We start from the raw sequence: 26,490 nt of genomic DNA, 5'->3' as shown, positions 1-26,490 counted from the left end.
GCGAGTATAAGTCTGTCTCAACAAGACGGAAAACTGAAATCCAGAGCGTTAGAAATACGTGCAAGCAAAGAGCCTGGATTAGTGTACAGGGTGGTCCAAATTCTATAAGGTTTAGGGCTTCTCAAGCATCTGGAAGAGCCATTAAACAAATAATATGTTTCTTAGGCTTGATTTTAAAGAAAAAATAATTTGGGCAAAAAGTATTTTTAACTTTCTCGCTACGAAGGGCGTTCCAAAATTCGCTATTTGATGGAGAGAATGCGGCAATCCGATATTGAATCGAGGAATTATTAACATTTTCTTAACGCACTTTTTTGAGTAAAAAGAAAAAAAACTCGTCCATTAGACATTAGAAACATTAGAGCGATATAAAAATAGGCGTTTTGGGTATGGTGTGGTCCATTATCAGCCTAAAATGTGTTGAACGGGGGGTGCCTTTGACGATTATTGTTTTCCTCATTTTAACAAATTCTAGAGAATCATCAAACCAATATCACTAAGGACATACGTGCATATAGAAATCTCTTTGTTGTCATATTATACAGGGGGTATTTCAATGACCCCCTGCATGACAACTATTAAATTGTAAAGATTTTAGCTGTTACAGTTTACTCGTACTTATTTAATTATACTTACTGTAGTCATAAACGTTGGCCATAATCAGTAAAACCCTTGACCCAACCAAAACTAGATAAGCACTTTTGCCTAGAACGAGGGACGGTCTAAAACTTGTAATATGATTCTTAGAATAAATTTAACTTACACGGTCAGGCTAATTAAGTATCTTTTTTTGGCTGTTTGATAACTGTGTGGTTAAATTCAGATTAAGAACAACATTATTTTGTTGTTCCTAATTCGCAAAGAAAGAACTTTTTAAACGCCCTCTATATATTATAGCGATATCGTCAATATTTGGATAAGTATTGAAATCTTTCTTAATTCAGTTTTAATGTATAATTGGAATTAACAATCTTTTTAATTTGTGAAGTAATAGCTGACACTCGGACTACAAAAATATGTTTTCACCAAGAAAGCTATTGGTAAACCCTTTCAATTCTTGGAAAAATGTCCTTAAAGTGTTAGCCTATTCGACGCACCCACTAGGAGAGACTACCACTTTGTATGATTTCCATGTGAAACGTGGGGGGAAAATGGTAAACTTTGGGGGATTTATATTACCAGTACAGTATAGTGATCAATCAATAGTTAACTCGCATCTCTTCACGAGGAAATCTGCCAGTATTTTCGATGTTTCTCATATGTTACAAACTGAAATTACAGGTAAATAAAGATAAAAAATCTTTATAAATCCTTTTTCAATTTTTTTTAAATAATTTTTTTAGATTATTATTTTTCCTAGTTTCCACATTTTTTTTATACTGTTTATAATTTATTTTGAATGAATTTTAATTAGGTAAAAATTGCGTCGAATACCTAGAAACGTTGTGCACCGCCGATATTCAAGGGCTCAAGGAAAACAGCGCCACTCTGACTGTATTCACCAACGAAAAAGGGGGAATTTTAGATGATCTAATTGTCACAAAGATAAATGAAGAGTTTCTCTACGTTGTCTCCAATGCAGCAATGAAGGATCAAGACCAAGGAATTATGTTAAGTGGTTTGGTAAAATTTCAAAAACGGTGCCTTATTTAGTCCTTATAAAAAGTATGATCCCATTTCAGGCTAATTACAAGAAACTCCATCACCTTGACTCTGACATAATAATTAAATTCTTAGAGCCAAAGGCTAGATCGCTGGTGGCCCTGCAAGGGCCCAGGGCAGCGACAGCCCTTCAGAAATTAGCGAATGTTGACTTGTCTACCTTGTATTTCATGAACAGCGTCGTAACAAATGTAGGAGATATTGAATGCAGAATTACCAGGTAAAACTGGAGAGAAGATGTATTTTTTTAAATGAATTAAAAAATACAGAGTTTTTAAGTAAATTTTTTTTTTTTAATTGATTCAATTTTTTATATTTTTTTAATATTTATTTGTAGATGCGGTTATACTGGCGAAGACGGTTTTGAATTATCAATTGACTCTAAACATGTGGAAAAGATAGTAACTTTGCTTTTGGATGATGGGGAAGTGAAGCTGGCAGGTTTGGGAGCACGAGATTCTTTAAGGTATATGTATAGGCAACTTTAACTAAAAATACAAAACATTATTAATTCATACATTTCCACTGAAACTCACAGTTCTGATGGTTTTTCTGCTTTTGCTATGTCTTTCTATGCACAGAAGACGAAACCCGATAATGTTAAGATGATACTGACTGAACCGGTTACAGTTTTTACAAAACCTTGCAGTTGATGCGAAATATCTGGCCATTTTAAATGCTATAAGGCTTTACATTTTCAACAGTATTTATCCCATAGATTGGAAGCTGGACTGTGCCTCTATGGGAGTGACCTCAACTCCAGTACCACACCCATAGAAGGCGCCTTAACGTGGTTAGTGGCAAAACGGAGGAGAGAACAACAAAACTTTCCCGGAGCTTCGAAAATTGTGCAACAAATTAAAGAAGGGTATATTAACGAAAGAGTTATTTTTGGAAGATGCTAAAATGGCCTTGCTCAAAATTTCAGCTCAAAAGTAAAGCGGGTGGGCGTGGCGTCCACTTTAGGCCCCCCAGCGAGGCACGGAGCGAAGGTATTGGACAAAGATGGAAACGTTATTGGAGAAATAACTTCAGGCTGCCCTTCTCCCACTTTGAACCTTAATATAGGTATGGGATATGTCCCTACAGAGTTCAGCAAAGCCGGTACTAAAGTGGGTTTAAAGATAAGGAACAAGACTTTCGAGGGAGTTGTCACGAAGATGCCGTTTGTGAAAGCGAAATATTACAATAAACCGAAAGTTAATTAAAAATGTGCAATTTTTTTGTTATTTTTCAAATCGACCTCTCCTAGTTGAAAACGTTAAAGCCTCTAAAGGAGGTTTTTTCAATATATTTTTGAGACAGTTTTTTAAAACATTCAAAAATATTTACACACTTTTATTCTTCCAACAGGAAGTCGCTAAGCTCATCTTCAGCGAATTGACCAGAAAACTTTAACCGATATTAAATGGTTCTGATCCTTGATGTTCTATAGAAAAATCTAATTCCAAGATCCCTTCTTGCATTCCCGACAAAGCAAGGAAAACATGAGCGTATCAATTTTGCGTCGAATAGCAGCATAAAGTGCACGAATGAATAACGCAGAAATGCAAGGAAAACAGATTCTAGAACGTAGTCATCTCCTAGACCATCATATATATATATATATATATATATATATATATATATATATATATATATATATATATATATATATATATATATATATATATATATATATATATATATATATATATATATATATATATTTTAATGAAGGCGTAAAACCTCTCACTTTTTTCTATTGTGGTTATCGAAATATCGCGCTTAAAAATTCAGCCACAAGTGTGTTTGTCCCGCGGATTTTGTCCAGCAATTCAGTGGAACAATTAGTCAAATAACGAGGTTCAATGTTTAAATAATAAGCGCCGCTTCACGTAAAACAAATAGTTCGTATAATGCTTTAGCTTTTAGCAGGGAAATCGTAGAAAATTCACTGGAAAGCTCTTTAAAAATAGTTAATATCTCTCGTGTATAAAAGCATTTCGAGGGCTTCATCTATAAGCACCTTATTCAGTGCCTGAATTTGCACATAACGTTGTCCGAACAGTGTGTCCAGTTATCCACACTATGACATAATGACCATTAAAAGCTGACTTTCAGGGCAGTTACGTCGAGTTAGTAAAGTGAGAACAAAAGATAGAAAAATCGAGGCAAGTAGGTAATGGATAAAACAGATAGAACAAGCGCTTTAAGATAACTACAAACCCCCAACTGATCATCTTTATATTTGATATTTTAGTAGCTAATTAATTCGTATCAAATGAACAGCAATCTGACCGAGCAAACCGTTGAAGGTGAATTGGAAAATCAGGGTTCGTATACCATAACTGGTCTCCTAGGCGGCCTTAGTGAGGAGGCCGAGGGCGTCGATGATCCTGAGAAATACGGTAAGTCTCAATTCTCTTGTGGGCGTCGTTTTACCAACCGAACCGAAATTAGGCCTGTAAGAAAGCGACTAAGTATTTTGCCGATCAAACTTTGAGTCCCAAACAAATGTGGCTTAAAGCTGCGTGTCTCTTTAATTGGCAGTAATTAAATTACTTACGCGACATGAAGAACCGAGAGGTTTTATTAAATTAAATATAAATTGAATAAAGCCAGCAAGCCATAATTTAATTTTCTACTCAGCCTTACGCTCAGTACATGCACGCAAACCTCGATTTGGCTACAACCCGCATTTGATCTCCCTACCCTGCTTCAGGACTTCTCCTAATTCCTGAAAATTCGCAAGTTTCCCTGATGAGCCCTACAGGATCGAACTCGATCGGATCGATTATTCATTGAGGCTAGTTCCTCAGGACTTCTCTGGTTTAGGGCAATTCTGCTGAAATCGCTTCAGCTGGTTAATAACGATTTTGAAACCCGAATTGCAGTGTCGAACTGCAACAATCTCGGCCTTGGTCGCGAGGGACGAGGTGGGAAGTTGGTAAATTTGAACGATGTATGTTTTCTAGTATTCTCGGACACCCTTGGGGATCTTCGAAACCAGGCCGAAAATCCTGGCAGCTCGAACTCAAAACGCAAACAAAGAAGGTACAGGTAAGCCCTCGAATTTATAGAATATTCTATTCTCATGTTTTCAAGATCCATATGTCGGTTCCGGTTAGTTCAGGTTAGTTTATTAGAGCGAACCCCACACTCAGAGGTCGAACAACACCGATAACACCAACTGCCTCCAGTTAGTACTTAAACCACTCACCTCGTCCGCTAAAAAGAAAAGATTCATTCGGGTTAGTTCAGGTTAATTCAGGCGAATCACCTTAATAGCACCAACTCTCCACGGCCAGTCAATTCCTTATGATTTCAATCGATGAATCACCATTAATCAATAATTATTATCGATCGATATTACCTAATTGTCAGAACGACGTTCTCGAATTACCAACTTGAGGAACTGGAGCGTGCCTTCCACAAAACCCATTACCCAGATGTATTCTTCCGAGAAGAACTGGCCCTCAGGATTGACCTGACGGAAGCACGCGTGCAAGTTTGGTTTCAAAACCGAAGGGCCAAGTGGCGAAAGCAGGAAAAATACTTTGCTAAATCCATGGAACATCCCCAAGTAACTGGGTCTCAGGAGCTGTCAATGCAGCTGTCATCAGGTAGGATTCGCAAGGGCTGGCAGGGGTGCGTTTTCTTAAAGTTCTGGATCAATCAGAATTGAACCGCTTACAATAGCGCATGCGCACTGATGGAAAGGGACAATCATGTCCTCCTTGATTATTTCAGATAACCAGCAGACACACTCGTCCCTTCTGAGTTTCACCCCAATCGACAATTCACAAAGCTTGTTGATGGGTATGACGTGGCCGAATCCAGTGCAACCCATTCCTATCGCCTATACAGATATCGCCTGCACTGGCCCACATCAACACCAACTCGTAGGAACGCAAGAGATTAACATACAGTGAGTACCACACTGCAAAAGTGAGTCGGTGATGATTGCCCGATATGTCATTTGGACGAATTTCCATGTGATTCTTTAAGAACTTTCCGCTTTTCTCTCAATGTAATTTTTCTTACGTTCCAGCAATAGACTCGCAAACATCGACCACAATACTGTATTAAATAAATGCCCTATGGAAAGCCCCACCATAACCATTTCCATGGAGAATCTATTGGATTGTAACAATTCATCGATGGACAATTTTGATAATAAAACTGCTTCCCAAGATCATTGTCACATGGAAAGTTCGATGGAAAACATCGATACTCATCTCATATCCATAGCAGAAAACTTGGAAGATTCGATGGAAAAGACGAGAAACGTGCTACTCTCGGAGATGGAAGAGGACTGTATGGCATTGGACATCTCCGACTGTATTAGCAATCAAGAGGATATATCCATAGACTCTGATTTGTTAACGTTGAAGCCCCGAGAGGGAGGGATTGTTGGGGCTTGTAGCGGCTCTATCGAATGAACGCTAGTGAGAATTTTTTAATTCGGAGTCGTAAACAAGAAATTAAAAAATCAACTGTAAAGTGAAAGCAAAAATAAAGATCTCTTGGTTTACTTTCGCCTCTATGTCGACCAAAAAAGAGGGACCCAGCAAATGTTGAATCGTTTATTTTAGTTGCTCTCCAAATATACCTCTTCGCCTAAACCTCAAAAACGACTTTTATTGTTTTTAGCTAAATGTTTTTAAACTTCTTTTAACAGAAAATAGCGAGTGCAAAAACCGGTTATAATCACATTCCAGGCATTCCATAAACAGGTGTGAGCATCAAGGGGTTATTGTCCTTAAAGGGGAAAGAGCGGAAGTAGGTCATCAAGGAAAAGTAGGTCAGTGAGTCGCCGTAAGGAAGACAGAGAATACCAGATAGATCATTTATCTATCCTTATCGTTCATTGCCATGTTGCATGGATTCTAAAGACATGCAACATGGCAACGTTTGTTGCCATACACCTGACAGCCTTGTAATTTCATAACCTCAAAAATATTTGTTTTGATCTTAAATAGTAGGTTGTTTTTATTAATTTACTAATTACGTTATAACCGAATAAAGTTCCATTTAATTAAAAAAACGACTAAAGAAATACACCAGTTGGAATTCACAGCTGCCAGCAATCTCGTAATCTTAGTATAGGTCTCCTAGTGGAAGTAGAAAATCTCGAGAATCCCAGACCTCAGAGCTAGGAGAAGATCTCCAATTTGAATAAAAATGATTGTGTAAAATACATGTTTAAACCATTGACATATTATTTGAAATTGAGTATGTAGGGCATCTCACAATGGGTGTAGAGCCACAATAGGCTTCAGATTGTAGTGGAGGACTGTAATCAGTCTACATGTACATTACCATAAGACTTTGAACTTTTTTAATTAGGATTTAAAAGCATTTCCTCCAATTAAAAAAACTATAAACTACCAAAAAACTGGGTGTTTTGCTAAGTTTTTTTATCACTTTTGTAGATAATATGTCACAGGATACTGATGAATGGTCAACGGAGCAAGTAATTGCCAGTGCAGGGAACTGGTCACTTGCAGGGGATGTGGCAATATTAAATAGACTGAAAAATTTTTCTCAAGTAGGTAGAAATGAAATTCATCAGTATTCATTATCAAATACCTAATCCTATATACTATTGAACATTTTTTTAAAAATTTACTACTACAATAATTAATCATCTTCCTTCTCCAAACTATAGTTTGAAATCAAAAATTTTATATTCTAGGTTCTTATGTTGGAGATAAATTTGCTAAACTCAAAAGTTGATAACTTGGTGAATAATCTCGAGCTTATGAGTTTGAAGGTTGATATTACAAAAAATGAATTTCATGGTTTAAGAAACTTGAAGTTCATCGAGAATAGAGTATATGAAGATGATGAAACCACCGAAACTGAATCAAATAAGGTTATTTCAATGTTTATTTGCTGCAAACTAAGTTAAAATTGCAAGAGGACACAGGGAAGCCCAACAAAACTTTTAGTTTTTATATTTTAATATTGTGTTAGACAAAATCTTGGCTAACTACCATTTTTAAAGTAACATATTTAAACTCATTTCAGGTCTCTGTAAAGGAACCTACTGAAAAACTAAAAGAAGATGCTTTAAAATGTGCAATATTAAACGGGTTTAAGGTGGTAGACAAGTATTACGATAAAATTGAAGTTGATGTAAGTGATAGCGAGGGAGAATCCAATGAAAAAGGGTATTTTCTATTAAAACCATATTGCGTTTGAATCACGCTGTTTTTTTAGTTATGTTCTCCAACCAAAAGATCCCTACATAGACAGGTCATTACCATATCTCGTAGGATCTGACAGTTGGGTTAAAAAGCAGCACATAGGGCTGCTAATTTCAGATGAATCCGAATCGGAACAGGAGCAAGAAGACGTATATAGTAGTAGCGACTCTGAAACTTATTTGCCAAAAAATAAGGCTTTGGTAAGATGTGCTTGTCATTTATGGGTTATTATACTATAATAAGTATAGCTACGAACAATTTCATAAATTTCACCCAACATATTTTGGCTTTTAAGGACTCAGAAACAAGCTCGGAATTAGATTTCACGAGTCGAACTTCAGATCCCATTGCGAGTTCGTCCCTGACTAATGCAGAAGGTTTTAAAAGGGATGATCTTCATTCTTACGATGAGAGCTCTGAGACAAGTAGTTCAGTGTCAAATAAGGTAGGATATGGAAGATGGTACAGGAATATTATAAAAAGGTTTATATCGTGGTTATCTAGATGCCATTTATTGCATCTCTAGGTCTTTACTATGTAACATTTATCAATAGGTCAAAATAGTTCAGGTTATTTTTATTTTTCCTATATAGATTCCAATATCGAAAGAGCAGTTCGCTGAACAGTTGGCCTCTAAACTTGGTGATGTAATAACGTCGAAACAAACCAATGAGGACGCCATTCCCAATCCTCAATCGAAACCGAGACAGAAACTATCAAACTATGGTATGTGTTATTGGTATTTGGAAATTTATTTATTGAGCCCCACTTTTTTTCCTGGGTATCTATAACCATAATAGTGAGTTTAAAGCTCATTTGTATTATCAAATTGCACTATTTTTTATTCAATGCAGAAAGTTTATTTTCTGATCAACCGCCACCATTGGAAGATTCCAACAAAAGTATTCTGCCAAAACCAGTGCAACAAAGTTTGTTCGGAGATGACAGCGATCTTTTCTCCGAGAACGATTCACTTCTTTGGGGTACAACTAACAAACCAATTCAAAAATCTTCAGATGACGAGAAATCATCAACTGCCACCCCTGGTTTTTCAAAAAAAGTATGTATTTTAGTGCTTTTCTTCGGCTACATAGTAGTAATTTACAATAGCAAGTCAAGGTTTCTAAAGGCTTGTTCAGCGATTCGCGAAGTTCCAGCGAAGAAGACATGTTGGCAGTTACAGAAAGGAGGAAGTTGCAAAGCTCAGCAGTTCACACGAATCCATATTTACCACCATCAAAAAGCACTATTCCATTTTTAGCTGATCAGCCACCTGATATTAGTCCAAAGAAGGAAACGGAACCCAGTAAGAAGGTAGGTAATAATTTATTTCTGTAATTTCTAGTAATTATTTTCTGTTTAGATACCCATTGGAGGCATATCGATTTTTGGAAAAAACACAGACATTTTTGGCGAAAAACCTGTAAAATCTCAATTGCCATCGAAAGAGGATGAGTTATTAAAGAAAACAGAAAGCAGCGAAAATATGAAATCCCAAAATGTAATTCCTAAACAATCCATTAAGAAAATAAGTTTATTTGACGATTCTTCTGATTCTACTGAAACTGAAGATGTAAAACCTGTTAAACCTGAATTGTTAGTGAAGGGTAACCTATCACCAAAAGCAGAAAAGAGCGAAAATATTATATCCCAAAGGAAAACATCTCAGAAAACAACAATTAGAAAAACAAACTTGTTCGATGATTTTTCTGATGCTTCTGAAAATGATGATATAACTCCTGTTAAACGCGAATTGTCATCAGTAGATAAGTTATCACCGAAAACAGAAAACAACAAAACCTTTAAACCTCAAAGTGGAACGCTGAAAAAGTCAATTAAGAAGATAAGCTTATTTGATGACTCTTTTGATTCTTCAGATAGTGACGAAATATTTTCATCAAAAAAAGAACCTATGAAGTATAAATCCACCGAAAGCTCAAGCAAAGAAGGACGTTCTGGCATATTTAAAGGTTTAAATGATGATTTTACACCGAAAGAAAACCCAGCTTTTAAGACCTGCTTAATCCAAAAAGACTCTTCCCCAATAGTCAAGAAAATTAGTTTATTCGATGACGATGATGAGGACGACGATGACATATTAAAGGAGGAGGAAGCTCTTTTTTCAGGTCTTTCTAAAAAGGAAGCAGATACAAAGGATGAAATGAAATCCGAAAAAATTGACGATCCCGAGGCGCCAAATCATTTTGATGATTTATACCAAAAATCAAAGGAGTCAAATAATAATAATAATACTGAAAAATGTCTTAAAGACTCGAAGAAGTCTCTTGAACAACCTACGGCAGGGCATACATTTGCAAGCTTAGTGGAACCTAAGAATGATGATATATTCGTTGAAGAGCGAAAGATTGGAACCAACCAGGCAGGTTTAAGTAAAAGCGAACAAAGTTTGGAATATGTAAAATATGACTCTGGAGACGTGGATAATCTGAGTATTGAACAACAACCAGATGTAATAAATAAAGTAGATTTCATGGATGAAGGCGAAAGTGAAGCAAATATTCAAGAAACCAGTAACAATACTGTTCACAAAGGTATGTTATGTCACAATCGCTGTATAGTCTTCCTATTATATGCAACAGCGCTAAAGCTATTTTTCTACAAGCTTTAGCATTGTTACCATTTTTGCACATTGCCCATGGTAGATGTACGTAATAGAAATTACTTTTGATTCTGGATCAATTTCTTCCTCAAACGTAGTATTTTGAGCACTTAACTTAATAACTATTTAGCTTCACAAGATGATTCAAGCCCTCCAGCTATAAATTTATTTGATCCGACACCTCCACCGGTGGATTGGGCAGCGTTGTCAGACGATAGTGCTGAAAGCGACAGGCTGTCGTGGACCGAGGGAATTTGGGACCAAGCTGTTACTAATCCATCTCAGCTGAGGACGAGCATTTTTGACGAAGCACCTCCAAGCCTTCTGGGAAATCAGATTGACGAAACGAATTCAACAAGGTAAAGTTCTAGTTATTTTTAACGTCAGTCTTGCCATATCTAGATAAAATGAATATGGACCTGAGAAAATTGATGTATTTTTAATGGACGCGTATTAATTAAATAATAACATTTCTGCTCTGCAGAACTGATTTTGTTTGCTTCTTAGGCTGGATACAGACCTGTCGTTCACTCATGACTCATCACTTACCAGTCCTCTTTCACCTGATTCATCCTTTGATCTACCAAGTTCGTGTGACCCTTTTCCGGCAAATGTTGAATTTGGAGGAATTTCACATATAGAGACTCTAGACGAAATCTTAGTAAATTCAAACGTGGAGAATAAAATTATCTCTGCTGGTGATGATATTGAAGAAGAGAAAGGAGGCGGTGCGATTACGAAAATGGGTATGGTAATGGTTGGCATTAACCTACAACAAATGAAAGTTCAAATAACCTTGCTTAGAAAATATTTCCATAAAATCAAAGAATACATACACACTTACCTGAATGTCTCTCTACTTTGTACAATCTTCTTGCAGCAATCCCTGGCAAACTTAAGCACAACCTTAACATTAATGTGAAAGCACTGCTGCCAGGAAAAACAACTTTTAATAGCAGACCTGTTGTGGAAACCTCTGATTCCTTTGACCAATTGGACGAATCTCCAGTTTTTAGTCCAACCAGAGATGTGACTACTTCAGCCCCTAACCGGGCTAGTTCAATAACTAAACCGAAACAAGAAGGAATTTCTACGAAGAAAGGGCTTGGGAATTCAAGTTTTGATGAATTAGGGGAGACAAAGATACTACATAGTATTACGAAAGTAAGTTTGTCCGAACAAGGTCGCATATTTAAATCAAAACGTTTCTTAATGTACACGATTAATTGTAGCAGAGTAATTAAATAACACAAGTGAAATTGAAGTCACAACTTTAATATCTTTGCCTTAGGATCGAGCGAGAGTTCCAATAAAACGGAGACCTTCTAGAAGAGCTAGGCGTGAGGCAGCAAATCCAGCCACAACCAGTAAAGAAGTGCCAGAATCGAATATTTCTAAAGTGTCTAATCTCACTGAAGAGTCAGATCTATTTACAAATGATAATTTGAGAAATAGTAGGGTGCCGAAAACAACAAAGTTAAAAAATAGGTTGGTTATAAATGTTTTATTATTTTATTAGTTTTCAAATTTGCCATTAAACTAGGACAATAATTGAAAAGAACACTGAAGTTTCTGCTGTAAAGAATGAAGAGAAAGACACAATTTTTGGCAAAAAACATCAAGTGCAACCACAGCTAACCAAAAAAGAAACCGTTGCATTTGCAAGAAACCCAGCACCCCCAGAGAAACCGACGTCATCCGCGCTGTTCTCCGACAAATCTGACGATTCTGATAGTAACGCTGGATTATTCAGTAGCAGTAAACCAAAGTTGCCGAAAACTGATCGTGCGAAAACGAGTCTCTTTGATAGCTCTGATGAAAGCAGCGAAGACGATTTGTTTGGCTCGAAGTCGTCAAAAAATAAATCTTTTATACGCAGAGAACTTGGTAAGCCACTCTCAATAATATATGGTTTTCAGACAAGTTTTTCAAGGAGTTTTTGCATTAGATGTGCCTCTCAGTTTCAGATATAAAGGTGGAAAAAAAAAATAGAAAAGTTAAGACGGCTAATATAAAGAAATTGGAGAATAAACAAGTCACTGATTTTGATCCATTATCAGGATTTAAGTGATTGGTGTCGTGTTGAAGATTACCATGATATTCATACACTCTGATTATGAATTTATGAATGCGAAGCCGATAGTGAAGTCTTATATTTCAAGAAATGTTTATTTTATAGATTTATTTTCCAGTGAAATGTATTAGAAATCAAAGGTAATAAATCTAAATAGCTTTTGTTAACAGTTTTTGATTTTTATTATCGCATCTCGCAAGTTATTGTGATGCTCTTTAAATAGGTCAGCTGCCTGACATGAAAAATCTTCTATTCCTATATGTACAGAAGTCATGCCACTGAGCATCTAAAAATGAAAGGAAATTAAAAAACGACTGTAAAGAAGGTGACAATATATGTTTCTTATTAAATACAACTTACAGTTTATTAAATGCATTTCACTTCACCCAACATTACAATAAAAATACTCATCTTAACAAAAGTTGCTTTTAGCTAACAAAGTAATTAGTGGACAACAAATATATACGATCTCAACAAACTAGAATATAATTAGTCTGTTTTAACAGAAAAGACCAATTCCAGACCGTGAGAAATTGCTTTTCTGCTCTGTTGGAACAAACTAAATATCTATAAATTAAATAATGTTAAATGTCCCCGTTTACGTTTGGCACTGACACCCTAATTATTCCAACAAAAAGTTGGAAATCCCACCAATCCTGACGTAAATAAATAAATTTCTCACATGTTAATGTTTACACTGAATCTTCTTTTAAGTCCATACTATCTACTTTGTTCCCCATTCTTTTTGGCCTGTTTTTCCATTTTTATAATTTTGCTTTGTTTTTGATGTTCAATTTGGAAGTCTCGTTCTGTTATGTCCAAGCGATTGATGTTATAGATTAGAGTCTCTTCATTTAATAATTCCTCAGGTGGATTTCTTAGTCTGGCCAAGGTTTCACATAAGCCTAGAAATATTTTTCCCCCATTACAATAACTTCTTAAGTAGTTAAGACAACAAACTAAATATTCACGCAAAAATCAATAATTGCACTCACCTGGACAGTTCCTTCTACTTTTAGCAGTCCCTAGACAACCTATTAATACTACAAGAGCCGTTTTAAATAACACTTTCACTCCTTCGCATAAGAATACGTCCCAAACCCGCAGTAATGTATCCCATGGAAGAGTGCGAGTAAAAGCACATAAAAACCACTCTGTGCAATAAAACATTGGCTCTGCATTTACTTTTTTCAAATGTTTGTAAACTTGAGGACAAACTTTCTTTAGTAATCCTACAACGTAAAGATAAAAGTGGTTATAGGTAATAAATTTTGGACATTACAAATACTAAGATAGATAAGGAACTAATACCTTGTAAAATAAATCCATCCCTTTGCACGACTTCCATGTTAGGTGAATAGTAGTTCTGTAAATATTTGTCTGAAATGGAGACTAGACACCAAAATGCTTGCTCAGCAGGCATATGCATAAGGAGAAAAGCAGCCACTGGAGCTTGTGCCTGGCAATAACCAATGTCTGGGTTGTAAATCGTGTAAGCTTTGAGGACATTAAACAGTTCTTGTTGACTAAAAATGAAAAAATAGTACTGTATTTCCCCAATAAAAAAATTTGTTATTTAGACATTTAATTCACATAATAATGGACTTTCAAAATATTCAATAAGTCCTAAAGTATTATTATTGTCAAAGCCTCCCTAAGCCTTTGCAGTAAAATTATTGCAGACATTTTTTCATAATTTCTATAAAATATTCTAATTGTGATAAAATACCCTGGTTTATCCTCCGAACTAAACATCTCATGTGTAGGAAACTGCCTGTGAATGTCTTTTTTAATGTCCTCTAAGCACTTTGTATCACCAGTAGCATTTAAACAATCTTCATATCGCCCTGGGTATTTACTCAATAGCATTTGACCACCGCAGAGGTAAAGCCAAGCCCTAGGTCGAATTGACATTGGTATTCCTATAAATCATAATAGGAAATTTATCCCATAATCCTGGTTTACATATTTTCGAAATAGATATGAAATAAAAGTTCAGATATTATTTACCTTTTCTACAACGCTCCTTAATGTTCCTGTAGTTTCTTTCCATGTAAAAATTCCATTTACTTAACATCTTAAGCCATTTTCTCTCTCGTCTTAATACAGTCTCAGGAGGGGGCCCTTGCCTTGGCTCTGGGGAGTATTGTGCACCTCCTAATCATACATTTACAATAGTACTCTCTAAATAATTGAATGTTACATTAGGTGGTAGTGAAAAGTAAAATGAATGAATTGAAATGGAAGTGACAAAATATATTCAAGAGTTTCATATAGTAAAGACATAAAGAAATCAGCAGAGGTAAATGTTCAGTATCTTTAGACGTTTTTTTTTCATATTGTTGACAGCACCCTCATTTGTCAAAATGTACATTGTTTTGTCAATGTAAGACTTTGAAATAGTAAATTTTTACTTTGATGTAACTTTGCCAAGACTTCAAAACGCTGACACCCATGGATATACACACACAACATATCTCAATAGATTAGCTTCAATTACGTACCTAAAAAGCCATGCCTATCAGGTACATTAGAAATAACTGAACCATCTATAAGTGTACTAGCTTCAGAACACTCTGAAACAGTGTCTCCATTGATGGATAAAGCCATTGCAATTCACCAATATATATTTTTCATAGAAATCTAAAATTAATTAAAAGGTATAGGTGATTAATAATGCAGGTACACCCACTTTGAACAGCTTTGTTAATATTTACCTATAAAACTATGTTTACCACCAACACCCACTCATAAACAGCCCATCCTGGTCCTCATTCTAGACATTTGTACTAAATTTCCTGCATTTGCAATTACGCTGGTTTTAAACTTTTTTCCAACCCTAAACATTTAGTTTTTGTACTTTTTTGGGATGTTTTTGTTGTTAATTAAAAAATTTAATCAATATCAATGGTGATGGAAAAGGGACATTTCACGCTAAACGATCATGTCACTAGTGTAATAAGTGACAGTGACTTAATGACATTTGTTGTGACAGCACGGGTGCATTCAGGGAATTTACGGTCGTGAGCATTAAGGCACTTGAATTCTGAATTCGCTAATCGTTTTTCGCCGGGCAATTTGATTTGTCAAAAGACAAGTACCTGGTAACTATAATACTTGGACTTCTGGAAGTTAATTATTCAAAATTCCAGCTTTCCAGTGTAATACGCTTCATCACTTCTAACTCAGCGTAATGCAATCCCTACAATAAAACGCTGTTGTTTCTCATTGCGCCCAACATCATTGTCATTGAGACCTGAAATAAGTTAGTTTTTATTGTGGAATCGAGTCTACAATCCTATTGAGATCCAGTACAATGAATAATGCTTCCACCGGTCTCCAAAGTCTCTATGTTAAATTTAACTTTCGTCAAAGTCTCTACCACATAAATTGCAGTTTTGGTATGAAGGGTAATTTCCCCTACTTTAACACTGGACGGGCCTGAAGCTAAAGCCATAAAAACGATAATTTGGTCTTGGCAGTAATTATCCACACATGTTTGATGATCCATGTTCTTCAACAGCATCTCAGAGGCTCTCTCTCCAGTTTTCTCAGGAGTTTCGTTTCTTTTGCCCAGAGCGTCTGCGCCTAAAATACACTCCGTGTCCGTGTACGCTATAAGAATGATTCCTGACGCGTTATCTGGGGCAACATTATGGTCTTCTTTGTAGCTTTCTATGTTTATGTTACGGCAGACTTTTAGCAACATTCGTCTCGCACTCTCGGCCATTCTGTTTGATATGTGGGGCGGCAGTGCACCTGCTACAAAGCTCCAGCCACTAATCGATGTCACTTTTCCAGGATTTACTAAATGAATGCCTTTTAATTCTTTCACAGGTTGAATGGAAATCACCACTTCACCTCCTCCTTTAGGAAAATAGCCCCTTTTTATGAGCTCAAAATCAAACGTAGCCCCAAACTTCTCCAATATTGGTCTGAAGACTTCCGTCATATAATCCACTTGAGGGGCCATCTCGGCATTAGTCCCCCCACGCAGTCTTAAGTTTACAGGAAATTGTGCAAATAATGCGCATGGCAGGGCTACTTGCAATAATAAACTAATGCTTCCAGCCGTTTTAACAAAGGCGTTGAATGTTCCTCCGACAATTTCTTTGGGAGAAAACGATATTTCGGTGGAACCGATAAAAGCACCGGTCACTTGGGCGTTTGATAGGGCCCTTACAAGTTCTAGTCCCTTTAAATGCTGCTCCATTAGGCCGGGCTTGTTTCTCCCGGCTCGGATGTTGTAGATACGGATAGATATCCGCTTCAGGCAACTTAAGGTTAAGGCGACTCTTAAAATTTGACCTCCACCTTCTAAAAGGGAGCCATCTATGGCTATGGGTTGTGACATGCTTTTGGTGCTACATGAAGCAGGTTTTGGGCAGAAAAACAACCTAAAAATAAAATAAGAATTTATGTGGCATTCATAAACATTATTAAGATTAGTCCCACAGGCAAATATCGACACATTTAGGAAATATATGAGTATAATATACAATTAAATCTAAGAAAGGGGCACAGTACAGAGTGCTTGTTTGCTTGGGGAAAGGCCCATTTATTCACCTTTGCTCCTCACTGAAATCGAATATGAGACCTTACATGGAATATTCGTTTACATCTGGTACCCGTACTACCATCACGTCTGGTTCCTCTAAAATGAAAAAGAGGCAAATTTCAGAAAATTATTGAAATGTTACACTCTATTTTGTCTAGTAGCGGCTGCGCAATAACGAATAAACAGGTTGCCATGACAACGTGCCTAACTTAAATGGCCAACATCAATAGACTTTATAACTTGCAGATTCCTCATTATTCCTTCTGGCATTACGTGATTCTTATTTAACTTCAGCCAGCAAACTGAATAATTGTTCATTCAACAAAATTCGCCCTTCCTAAAGTTGTAAGTGGGGGCGTACGTTTGCTCTATTGAAGTTGAATGAAGTTTGGATCTCAAAGCACTGTTGTCAGTTTAGAGGAATTAGGGAGTAAAACAGCGAAGTTTCATGAATAAATTCTTCAGATCTGGTGAAATTTGACTAGATTTGGCAACGTTACAAGGACAGAATGTCAAACTCGAAGGTGACGTTTTTATGTTTGTTTATTAACCTAAAAACCTAAAATAGACATAAAACAGAATCAATTTTTAAGTTCTTAATCTTAATCTGTATTTGGTTCTATAAAGTTTTATCAAACGAAGGACAGTCCACATCTATTCTGCAATACAGATCCACGGCATGGCATTAAACAATTTCCTTGAGTTTTTTCAGCTCCAGAAAGGCAAGGTAACACGAGTTTAAAGCTTGATAAATAAGACAAAAATAGTGATGCTGTAATAGAAATGTATTTTTCTATAATTCATATTAATATTATATACCTATATAAAACAAAACCTTAAAAAAATATACATAATCCTGAAATAAAATAATATCCTCCAGTGTGTCTCTAAGAATTTAGCAAAATTTAGTTGCATACTCCACATTCATGCATATTTCAGACCTTCCGACCCAAGAAGAAATTTGCTCATGGCACCATACGATACAGCTTACACAAACAGGCCCAAGCCAGTTTAAATTCTGGCATAAATCTCAGGTCTGCAGTGAAATTACCTTCAGGTGAAGACCTGAATGACTGGATAGCAGTTCATGGTAAACAATATTATTTTTAATTTATCTCAATACTGTGTGTCTCGTTGTTACAGTGGTAGATTTCTTCAATCGAATAAATCTCATATACGGTACCATATCAGAATGTTGTACAGAGCAGACATGTCCCACAATGTCAGGAGGTCCTCGATTTGAGTATTTATGGGCTGATGGGAAGCGCTTTAAAAAACCTACCCCACTTCCAGCAAGGGAGTATATAAGCCATTTAATGGATTGGATTGAGACGCAAATAAATAATCAGGCTATATTTCCTTGCACAAGTGATTTACCTTTTCCGAGAAATTTCAACTCACACTGCAGTAAAATTTTGGCTCGATTGCACAGGGTGTTTGTTCATGTCTACATACACCATTTTCAGAACATTGTGGCCATTTCTGCTGTAAGTATGCCTATGGTAATGGAATGATTTTGGCAAAAAAATAAAAATTGTTTCAGGAAGCTCATGTGAACACCTGTTACAAACACTTCTATTACTTTGTAACGGAACACAATCTCGTAAGCCAGAAAGAACTGGAACCTTTACAGGAAATGGCATTGAGAATCTGTAAGGATCTACCTACCTAAACTAACCAAATTGTGTTTAGAGGCCAAGAATGATAGAGAGTTTTAGGGACAAGGGTTAGATTTAAGGTAATAGTCATTAATTATACTCACACATCTCCCAAGTTATTGCTCACAATCTGGTAATATCAACAATAATTGATGACTGATTTTCACTTTTACAACTTTTTTAAGCATTGTTGGTAGAAATTTAACGGTTTTCAAAATTTCATTCTAAAATATATTAAATGGTAATTCAAACTGAGATTTATTAGAGTAGATTATCCATTTGGAAATGATGCTGTCATTTTGCTGCAAGTGAATGTTGTATCTCTTTGATAAATTTCCTTCTTTTAATTAATGTAGTGTCTTGGATATTAATACTTCTTTATCTAGCTTCTCATCAATCACGTCATTTCCAAATAAAAAATAATAAAACGAAAGCTTTAAGTATTGTGGGCTTTATAGTAATTGCATGCCAGTATTCTGGCTCTAATAAGTAATTTAAATATATATGCATGGTCAGTCAAATTAGAAGCCTCACCATTTTACGTAAAACTGATTGTGTAACGAATATTGCTACATAGTATTTAAGGTTTTAAGATAGTCATTGTTGTATAACCAAAAACATAAGATTATGTTACTTTATTGAGTTTCACAGGCTTTGACTGACCATACGTGTTGACTGTATCTTACCTTTATGATAATTTTTTGTGTATATTTAGGTGTATTATTATTTAAACTTAAGATGCATTGTCATATAATCTCAATTAACGGGATCTGAATTGTTAAATTAATGTTTGTTGATATAATTGTCTCTTGTTTTAATTTTTGTTTATAGTGTGTAACACTGTCAATACGTCGATAATTAAAGGAAGAATTCTTGCACCTGCAATTCTTCAATAAAATCTATAATAAATAATAAACATATAGATACATTAAATTACTAATTACTAGTAATTTAGTCGAATACTCTTTAATTTGTAAAAGTAAAGTACAAAGTAACATGGATTTGCAAGCTATGAAGGATACTTTGCTTTTTACATACCTTTACCATAATCACAACAAAAAAGTCAGGTAAGCGATTATTCTAGTCTGACAATTTTATGATTTATTATTTATATATAAAAATTAAGTCCTCATCTGTACCATAACTTTTCCTTGCTTCCTCTAACGTCGATAGAGACATTTGACAAACATCTGAAAAGCAAAAAAATACGTGATATTCAGAGCGAACAAGGAATATCCTTATAGTTCTATGTTTAGGAAACACTATGTATAATACTATTTTAGGTCTTACGGTCAGCAAATGACGGATTTCTATAGAAGATCTTTTGTCTTTCAATGTCATATCCACACAGCACAATGTAATGCCCTTGATATGTGGTAGGCCACGGCAGACATTTCCGTAGCTCGTTTGAGATCTTGTTTGATTTGCATTTATCACAGTAAAGAAGTCTTGCGTTTGTGAGGATAATGATGGGTCCATTAAGGAGCTGCTCGATGAGATGTAGTATTGAAATTGAACTTTTTTTCACTGGAATATTGTTTTCTTTGGCTTCTTGAAATTTCAGGATTACCCTGGTTTCGTCCTAGAAGTAGGAAATTTATAAATATATGTATGTCCAGTTAGATAAATTTTTATTTTAGGAATTGAAATAAAATTTTAAGCATGCGTTGAGATAAATCTACACAGCATTTGATTCTTCATGCTTTAGATTACTTTTAACTTTATTTTAATATAATTTAATTTAACTTATTTTTGAAGGGTTATTTAAAATTGACTTGCTTTGGTTAAAATATGATGATAGTAACTATTTCCTCGATGCCCTTCGTGTACTCCAATAGTTATCGTGTAGAAAACATGTTCAATGTTGAATCTTTTTAGTAGATAACAGAGATCTATCGTCCATGTGCTGAAATCAAAGAAGTATGCTGCAATACATATTGGAATAGGGTTGAGCTAGCATTATTGACCTTCAAGAACAGAGTTAGCCTCTCAAGACCTCGTAAATTCTGAATGAACAATAACTGAAGGAACTGTAAGAAAATCTTTAGCATTAATTTAAAATCCAAAGTGACTGTAGGTAAGTCTTGCATTTTGTTACTCTTTGAAGATGAATTGTATTTTGTTATATCCATAACATCTGTCTTACCTTTTATTAAAACCTTCAATTTTACTAATTTTAGTTAAGTTCTTAACTAAATGGTGTCTATGCCTTCTCGGCAGTACCATGAGAACGCAGGAGATGCCACAATCCCAGTTTGATTTTTGTTTGTAATGGCACAGCTCGATGTGGTGTTTTGGAGGTATATCTGGAAAAAATGCTAAGAAGTATACCTAAATCTGATAAAGAATAAGGCACATTATCTAGGGGGACTACAATAGTTGATTACATTATGAGACTAATCTGCCTGGAATGTAATAAAGATTAAGCAAGATTTTGATAAAATTTCTCTGAAGATAAGCCAAAAACTCACCATGTTTCAGCTCAATTCGTCTCCTCATTATGCCACATTTACATTCACAGATTTCTCTCTTGCATCTAGACGTGGATAGTTGAGCAATTTGATAACAACTAATCAATAGAAGTAATAATATATTTGTGATAGTACAATAATAGAGATAATTGTAAAATACAACTGAAACTGCAGCATCGCTGACTATCGGCACAAAAGTGGTTTTTCGAATAACAATATTGCTTCAAGTGGAGGCGGATTACAACAATATTTCAATTACTATTCGTTGGAAAGATAAAACAAATCCTCCAGATGTAGACGAGGCCTGCCTGGTTGTAGTTGGCAAATTACACGTGTGATATTGCGATGTGCGGGCGAATCTAATCTATATCTTTCGAAGTAACCTGTATGCAGATAACGCCCGTTTTATAGCATTTCGTATTAATTCATTTGCAACAATGGTTATTAGTCACATAACAAAGCGCATTTATTTTTTGATACGTACATAACTTGTTTAATGGGAAGTGGTTTGTTTAGTCTTAGAGTTTTTCCACTGTATGCAGGTTATAGGTTTATGGAAATATTCAGGGGATGAAGTACATAATAAAAAATGTTATTAAGTAAACATTTATATGAAGATCACAATAGTGCAGGGAAAGCGACAGGAAGGTTCTCAGATGGGATTTTTTGTATATTTCCGTGAGGTCTCTCGTCCTAACTAGAAGATCAAGCTGAAGTATCACTCATGACATCACAGGAACAATACGTCAGAGTGCTTTGAAGCCGCATAAATGTGCAATTGTTTTCCGTCATTATTCCCTCCCACGGCCACCTTCGGCAAAAATGCCAAAGTAATCTCCAACGTTCGGAGACGACACCCAAAACGGCATTATCGAAATTTGACGATTTAGGTAAGAGATCCTGATTAATAGTTTTAAAGGAAATTTAATTCTCTTTCGGCGCACTAGTTTATATACAGGGTATTCCATTTAAACAAACTCACTTTAAGAAGGTGTAGTGTCTAATCGCAAAAGCATCGATATAAATTCAAATTGTTAAGAATGCTTTTTCAGCGCCATCAACAATTTAGGTGGGCTGAGAGATGTTCGATGCGTCACACTTCCTTGAAGTCATGTCAGTCCTGAATTCTTCTGCGCCATTTTGGAGTTGCACGGCCGCCTTCAGCAAAAAGGTCAAAAATTCCCGAGAGATCATAAATGTAGTGTGCCGGGTTGGAATAACTACGCGAGTCAAAAATATAACACTTTATTAACTTCTCGATAGTACAAGAGCGAAAGTAAAGAGCAAAGACCCTTTTGGTGTAAATGTAAGTGTTTGAGAAGACGTGTTGAGAACGTTTCTATTAGTCCTGATTTTTCTCTGCAGACCTCTCCTATATACAGGGTGGTCCACTTTTTTGTAACAGAACTTCAACAGTTGATAGAACTTATTTTAAGAAGAAAATTTCATGCCGATATAAGTCCATAAACGCTTCGTTTTAAAGATACCGGGCGTTGAAAACAAATTAAAAAAAAATTATTTTCTATAATACTTCAACCTCTAGAGATATTTAAACCAAATTTCAATGACAGCATTACGTTGTATGCTGTCATATTCGTGTAATAATATCACGGCTCACGAGCAACCAATGCTGGAGTTATGGGGCTTTACTAACATAAAATTTAATAAATTACTAATACGGTTCTGCCTAAAATCAAATTTATGGGCCTATAATGGTATGAAATGTTCTTCTTAAAATAAGTTTTTCTATCGACTGTTAAAGTCCTGCTACAAAAAAGTGGTCCACCCTTATACATGTGATGCATACATGGACTTCTTTAAAGTACATTGATAAGGGTAGTTAAAACTTTAAACAGTATTGAGACCTTCGGTCTCAGTTAATTTGTTTGATGGTTTAGCTATATCAGATAAAGAAATTGTGTTTCTAAATGAATATACATTCTAATTAACATTGCCCTTAGGTTTCCAAGAGAAAGTATTACAAGTAATGTAAGAGGAGAACACATAGGCGTAACCTGGGGAATTTTACACAAACAAAACTACATTTATTTGCGAAATATGACTATTTATGTATAGAGACATGTCACTTATACAAGATGTTTCACAATAGTATATTAAAAATTTAGAGGTTAAATCTGCGAACGATCTTAAGAAAAAAGTTCACACGAACAAGGGTTCATTTTCGCTTCCTGTCCGAAATACGGGGTGATAAGAAATCATATTTTTTTAAATCACTTTTGTACACAGGACGAATACACTTAGACATGGTTAATGTCTAATTTAAAAGCGTCAATTTTGATCTATTTTTTTACATGGGACAAATTCATAGACCCTTCCAAAAGAGTCCCCAGTCAGCACAACATGATACATTTGCTGGGGGACGAACGGATAATTTGAATAACACCTCGTACATCTCGCATAATTAACACTTCGGATAAGTACATTGCACCATAATTCAGACGATCGTCAGCAACCCCGGGTCGCAGTTCTTCTTTAGAGGGTGTTACTGATCATTCTGTTAAATTATCGAAAGGCGTCTGATAATTGAAAATATTTTAAAAATAGAAAAAAAATGTTCTCAGCTATTTATTATACATATGTATATATCGGAATAACATTACACTCGTTTTCCATATTTAATCAAAGGTATTTATTGATAGTAAACAGAATGGAAAAGTAGACTAGCGAATTCACTCCCCCACAACCGCTCCTCTGCCCATCTATCTATTAACTGCCTGTTTTTTGTCCCTGTTGTCTTAACTTTCCCAGTTTTGGTGAGTCCTTAAGAACCGTGTGAAAAGTACCTGCTAGTCCCTGTTTAATGTTACCTAAATAATGGTCACTTAGGAGCGTCGTGGGATAAGTGACCTCGCTCGACAATGCCTTATCTTAAGATGACTCCGTCAGCCTGCCCCTCATCTTATTATCAGCTCTAACGTAACATTTACAAAATTTAAGAACTAGTAAATCTCCGACGTATATTATTCGGTAAATAGGCACCCTTGGAGAATTTTGTATTGCTCGTTGTGACTCCTAGACAGCACTCGAGTGCATTTAGGGAAGCCCTACCTCTAAGACTCAATGCACCTTCGTAACTCATCCTGCTGCTTTTACACCAAACGCTGCACGAAGCTCGCACGCACCACTCGAATGACTTAGAACACAAAACCGCAATATCAGTGACAATGAAATTAATTATTATTAACTATAACTAAAACAACGTTAATCGAGCATTATTTAAATATATCTGACCCACATCCCGGGCTATTTCTGATTTCTCCAAGAACCGCGGACAGACTGACCAAGTAAACGCGAAATGTGCCAGCGCAGCGCGTGTTTCTGGGTTGTTTAAAAATAAATAATAATAAAGGAACCCAACGTGTTCACCCTGAACACTGGAGAAGTACTTTTGTTTAATTAAAAGTATAAATAAAAATTGGAGTATGGTCAAAAACCTTGATGGTCAAGTTTGTTTTAATTATGAAAAGCGCGCGATTATGCATATTCGATGGGCTCATGGCTCAAGGGCGTTGCGTGCGGTTTTGAAATTATGTGGTGCGTCGATTGGCGTATTATTCAAAGGAACAATAGATAGAGTTGTTTTAATTTAAGATATTCCGTTGATATGATAAATACAGTTAAAGCGAGCCTTGAATTGAAAGTCACCCGAGGAATCACAGCACAGCTCTATGGGAACCCGCTTTTGGTATGAACATTTCAAATTTTGTAGCAGGCAAAGATATATTTGTGTGACGTAACATAAGAGTAACGTACAGCTTCTTACGTTACGTACATAAATGAACTCTGAAGCAGATGAAGATAATATTGTTGCGATACCAACTGGCGTTTTATACGTGGCCGACACCACGATGTTGATCTGTGAGAATTGAAACAACTCACTAACAACTCTTTGTTTCACTAGTGTTTTAAATGAAAAAAAAATGTTACAGGTACTTAGTGATGAATAAATAGCCCTTTTCGGAGGTGTTGAGACCAAGCCTCAGACTCAATACAATAATATGTCTTTTCCAAAGGCCTTTTCGCTACTTATACGTATGGGGAACTATATCCATACAATTGATAATGTAATTTATCTAAATTAGCTACTAAGAGTAGTTGGAGTGAAACAGAACTTTGGTCGAAGTTAATTAGTTTTAGATGGTTTTCATACAATGATCAAAGTTTTAAGTACAAACTACATAATTGTTCTGCAACATCAATAAGAATAAAGAGGCATATGACAATATCTACTTATCTACCCAAAAAGTGTGAAAAGTGGTACTGCCCCGTTCGAGAATACCTCAAGCAGTTGGGAGCAAAAAAAATTATCAGACACCTGGAAGATCGCTAACGGAGCGAAAATGTGCTTCGTACAATTTACGTTTAGTTGTACAAAGCGGACATAAAATTTTCAAGGGAATTCCATAGAGGGGTCAGGACAACAAACTAACAGGGATGGGAAAGTGTTTTGTGCAACTGGCTAGAAAGTGTGCACTTTCCAATATTATAAGTTAAATTGAATGAATAATAGCCAGGAATATTGAACCTATTTGTGAGTTGCTTTAGACTGAAGTTAATTAAAGTTTAAGTTGATTTTAGTGCAGTTACTTTTGACACGTCATCACCAAGTAAAAGTCTCCATCTCCAAACTTCATTTCAAACTCGTTGGTCAGCCCCCCAGAAATAAAAAGGGTATCCCTTTTTGTTTCTAGGGGAACAGCTCTGCATCCTTCGCGATAATCTTAATTAAAAGAATTTAAAAAATGCCATTTTTTGCACATTAATCCGTAAGAAGATCAGACATGGCCCGTACCGGTAGAGATACGTGCCAATAAATTTTAGAAGTAGACGAGAAATCTGCTTCTGGTGAGAGCAATGAGATGTCTTATTGGAAAGGGAAACATAAGGTGGGTTATAAGAAGAATAGGAAACAAAACGGGGGAGGAGGAAGTGAAAGGAAAAGATGCGGAATATTCTGCAAATAATTCGTTGGATATTAAAGATACCCCTGGGAGAAAAGTGAGCCTTTTAAACCTTTACAATTCAATTAAAATATATTTGTTAAACTGTGCTAATCTTATTAATCCGTTCACAATCTAAATTGAAAGACTTCTAGCTCTGGGTTTAAAACGCTTAAATAGTACTTACTGCGCAAATTTGGTAATTGAAAAAACATTAACGTACATGAGAATTTTACGCTAGAAAATTAAATAAAAATTGGGTTCTCCAATTTTAAAAATATTTAACTTCAAA

General features: G+C 35.7%; 7 protein-coding genes across 9 annotated transcripts; 4 read left to right on the top strand and 3 right to left on the bottom strand.

Moving 5' to 3' along the window:
* The first annotated feature begins 954 nt into the window (after positions 1-954).
* LOC136410718 (aminomethyltransferase, mitochondrial) lies at positions 955-2,873 on the top strand. Its single transcript, XM_066393013.1, has 6 exons — positions 955-1,281; positions 1,415-1,623; positions 1,683-1,882; positions 2,000-2,128; positions 2,381-2,530; positions 2,591-2,873. The coding sequence occupies exons 1-6, from the start codon at positions 1,017-1,019 to the stop codon at positions 2,868-2,870; spliced, it is 1,233 nt and encodes a 410-aa protein (XP_066249110.1). The 5' UTR covers positions 955-1,016; the 3' UTR covers positions 2,871-2,873.
* A 669-nt stretch (positions 2,874-3,542) lies between these two features.
* Positions 3,543-6,099, top strand: LOC136410808 (uncharacterized). The gene is made up of 5 exons (XM_066393150.1): positions 3,543-4,052; positions 4,620-4,704; positions 5,029-5,267; positions 5,395-5,572; positions 5,696-6,099. Exons 1-5 carry the CDS (start codon positions 3,926-3,928, stop codon positions 6,084-6,086), a joined length of 1,020 nt encoding a protein of 339 aa, XP_066249247.1. The 5' UTR covers positions 3,543-3,925; the 3' UTR covers positions 6,087-6,099.
* A 513-nt stretch (positions 6,100-6,612) lies between these two features.
* On the top strand, positions 6,613-12,717 carry FAM21 (Family with sequence similarity 21). Of its 2 annotated transcripts, none has more exons than XM_066393261.1 (16): positions 6,613-6,625; positions 7,080-7,195; positions 7,343-7,522; positions 7,678-7,820; positions 7,870-8,056; positions 8,152-8,301; positions 8,450-8,582; positions 8,711-8,916; positions 8,967-9,170; positions 9,220-10,408; positions 10,616-10,835; positions 10,984-11,222; positions 11,357-11,640; positions 11,768-11,964; positions 12,020-12,363; positions 12,438-12,717. In XM_066393261.1, exons 2-16 carry the CDS (start codon positions 7,085-7,087, stop codon positions 12,545-12,547), a joined length of 3,897 nt encoding a protein of 1,298 aa, XP_066249358.1. In that variant the 5' UTR covers positions 6,613-6,625; positions 7,080-7,084; the 3' UTR covers positions 12,548-12,717. The 2 variants fall into 2 exon arrangements, with proteins under 2 accessions (XP_066249358.1, XP_066249357.1); XM_066393260.1 differs by having other exon boundaries at positions 10,607-10,835.
* A 150-nt stretch (positions 12,718-12,867) lies between these two features.
* On the bottom strand, positions 12,868-15,492 carry wkd (whacked). The gene is made up of 7 exons (XM_066392908.1): positions 15,268-15,492; positions 15,055-15,193; positions 14,561-14,707; positions 14,280-14,472; positions 13,862-14,076; positions 13,546-13,782; positions 12,868-13,455 (listed from the first exon to the last, which is right to left on the bottom strand). The coding sequence occupies exons 2-7, from the start codon at positions 15,158-15,160 to the stop codon at positions 13,271-13,273; spliced, it is 1,083 nt and encodes a 360-aa protein (XP_066249005.1). The 5' UTR covers positions 15,161-15,193; positions 15,268-15,492; the 3' UTR covers positions 12,868-13,270.
* Positions 15,493-15,793: 301 nt separating this feature from the next.
* Positions 15,794-17,228, bottom strand: Rtca (RNA 3'-terminal phosphate cyclase). Its single transcript, XM_066393383.1, has 2 exons — positions 17,117-17,228; positions 15,794-16,947 (listed from the first exon to the last, which is right to left on the bottom strand). The coding sequence occupies exon 2, from the start codon at positions 16,902-16,904 to the stop codon at positions 15,849-15,851; it is 1,056 nt and encodes a 351-aa protein (XP_066249480.1). The 5' UTR covers positions 16,905-16,947; positions 17,117-17,228; the 3' UTR covers positions 15,794-15,848.
* A 402-nt stretch (positions 17,229-17,630) lies between these two features.
* Mob3 (MOB kinase activator 3) lies at positions 17,631-19,778 on the top strand. The gene is made up of 4 exons (XM_066392911.1): positions 17,631-17,835; positions 18,048-18,198; positions 18,252-18,595; positions 18,652-19,778. Exons 1-4 carry the CDS (start codon positions 17,788-17,790, stop codon positions 18,778-18,780), a joined length of 672 nt encoding a protein of 223 aa, XP_066249008.1. The 5' UTR covers positions 17,631-17,787; the 3' UTR covers positions 18,781-19,778.
* Positions 19,717-24,625, bottom strand: LOC136410653 (protein GUCD1). 2 transcript variants are annotated; one of them, XM_066392909.1, is made up of 5 exons: positions 24,307-24,625; positions 20,913-21,072; positions 20,546-20,672; positions 20,057-20,348; positions 19,717-19,956 (listed from the first exon to the last, which is right to left on the bottom strand). In XM_066392909.1, the coding sequence occupies exons 1-5, from the start codon at positions 24,335-24,337 to the stop codon at positions 19,871-19,873; spliced, it is 696 nt and encodes a 231-aa protein (XP_066249006.1). In that variant the 5' UTR covers positions 24,338-24,625; the 3' UTR covers positions 19,717-19,870. The 2 variants fall into 2 exon arrangements, with proteins under 2 accessions (XP_066249006.1, XP_066249007.1); XM_066392910.1 differs by lacking the exon at positions 24,307-24,625 and adding an exon at positions 21,238-21,348.
* Between the last annotated feature and the right edge of the window lie 1,865 nt (positions 24,626-26,490).

The sequence above is a fragment of the Euwallacea similis genome, chromosome 9 (assembly GCF_039881205.1).
Source record: "Euwallacea similis isolate ESF13 chromosome 9, ESF131.1, whole genome shotgun sequence".
NCBI lineage: Eukaryota > Metazoa > Arthropoda > Insecta > Coleoptera > Curculionidae > Euwallacea > Euwallacea similis.
This window is presented reverse-complemented; position numbering and strand designations above follow the sequence as displayed.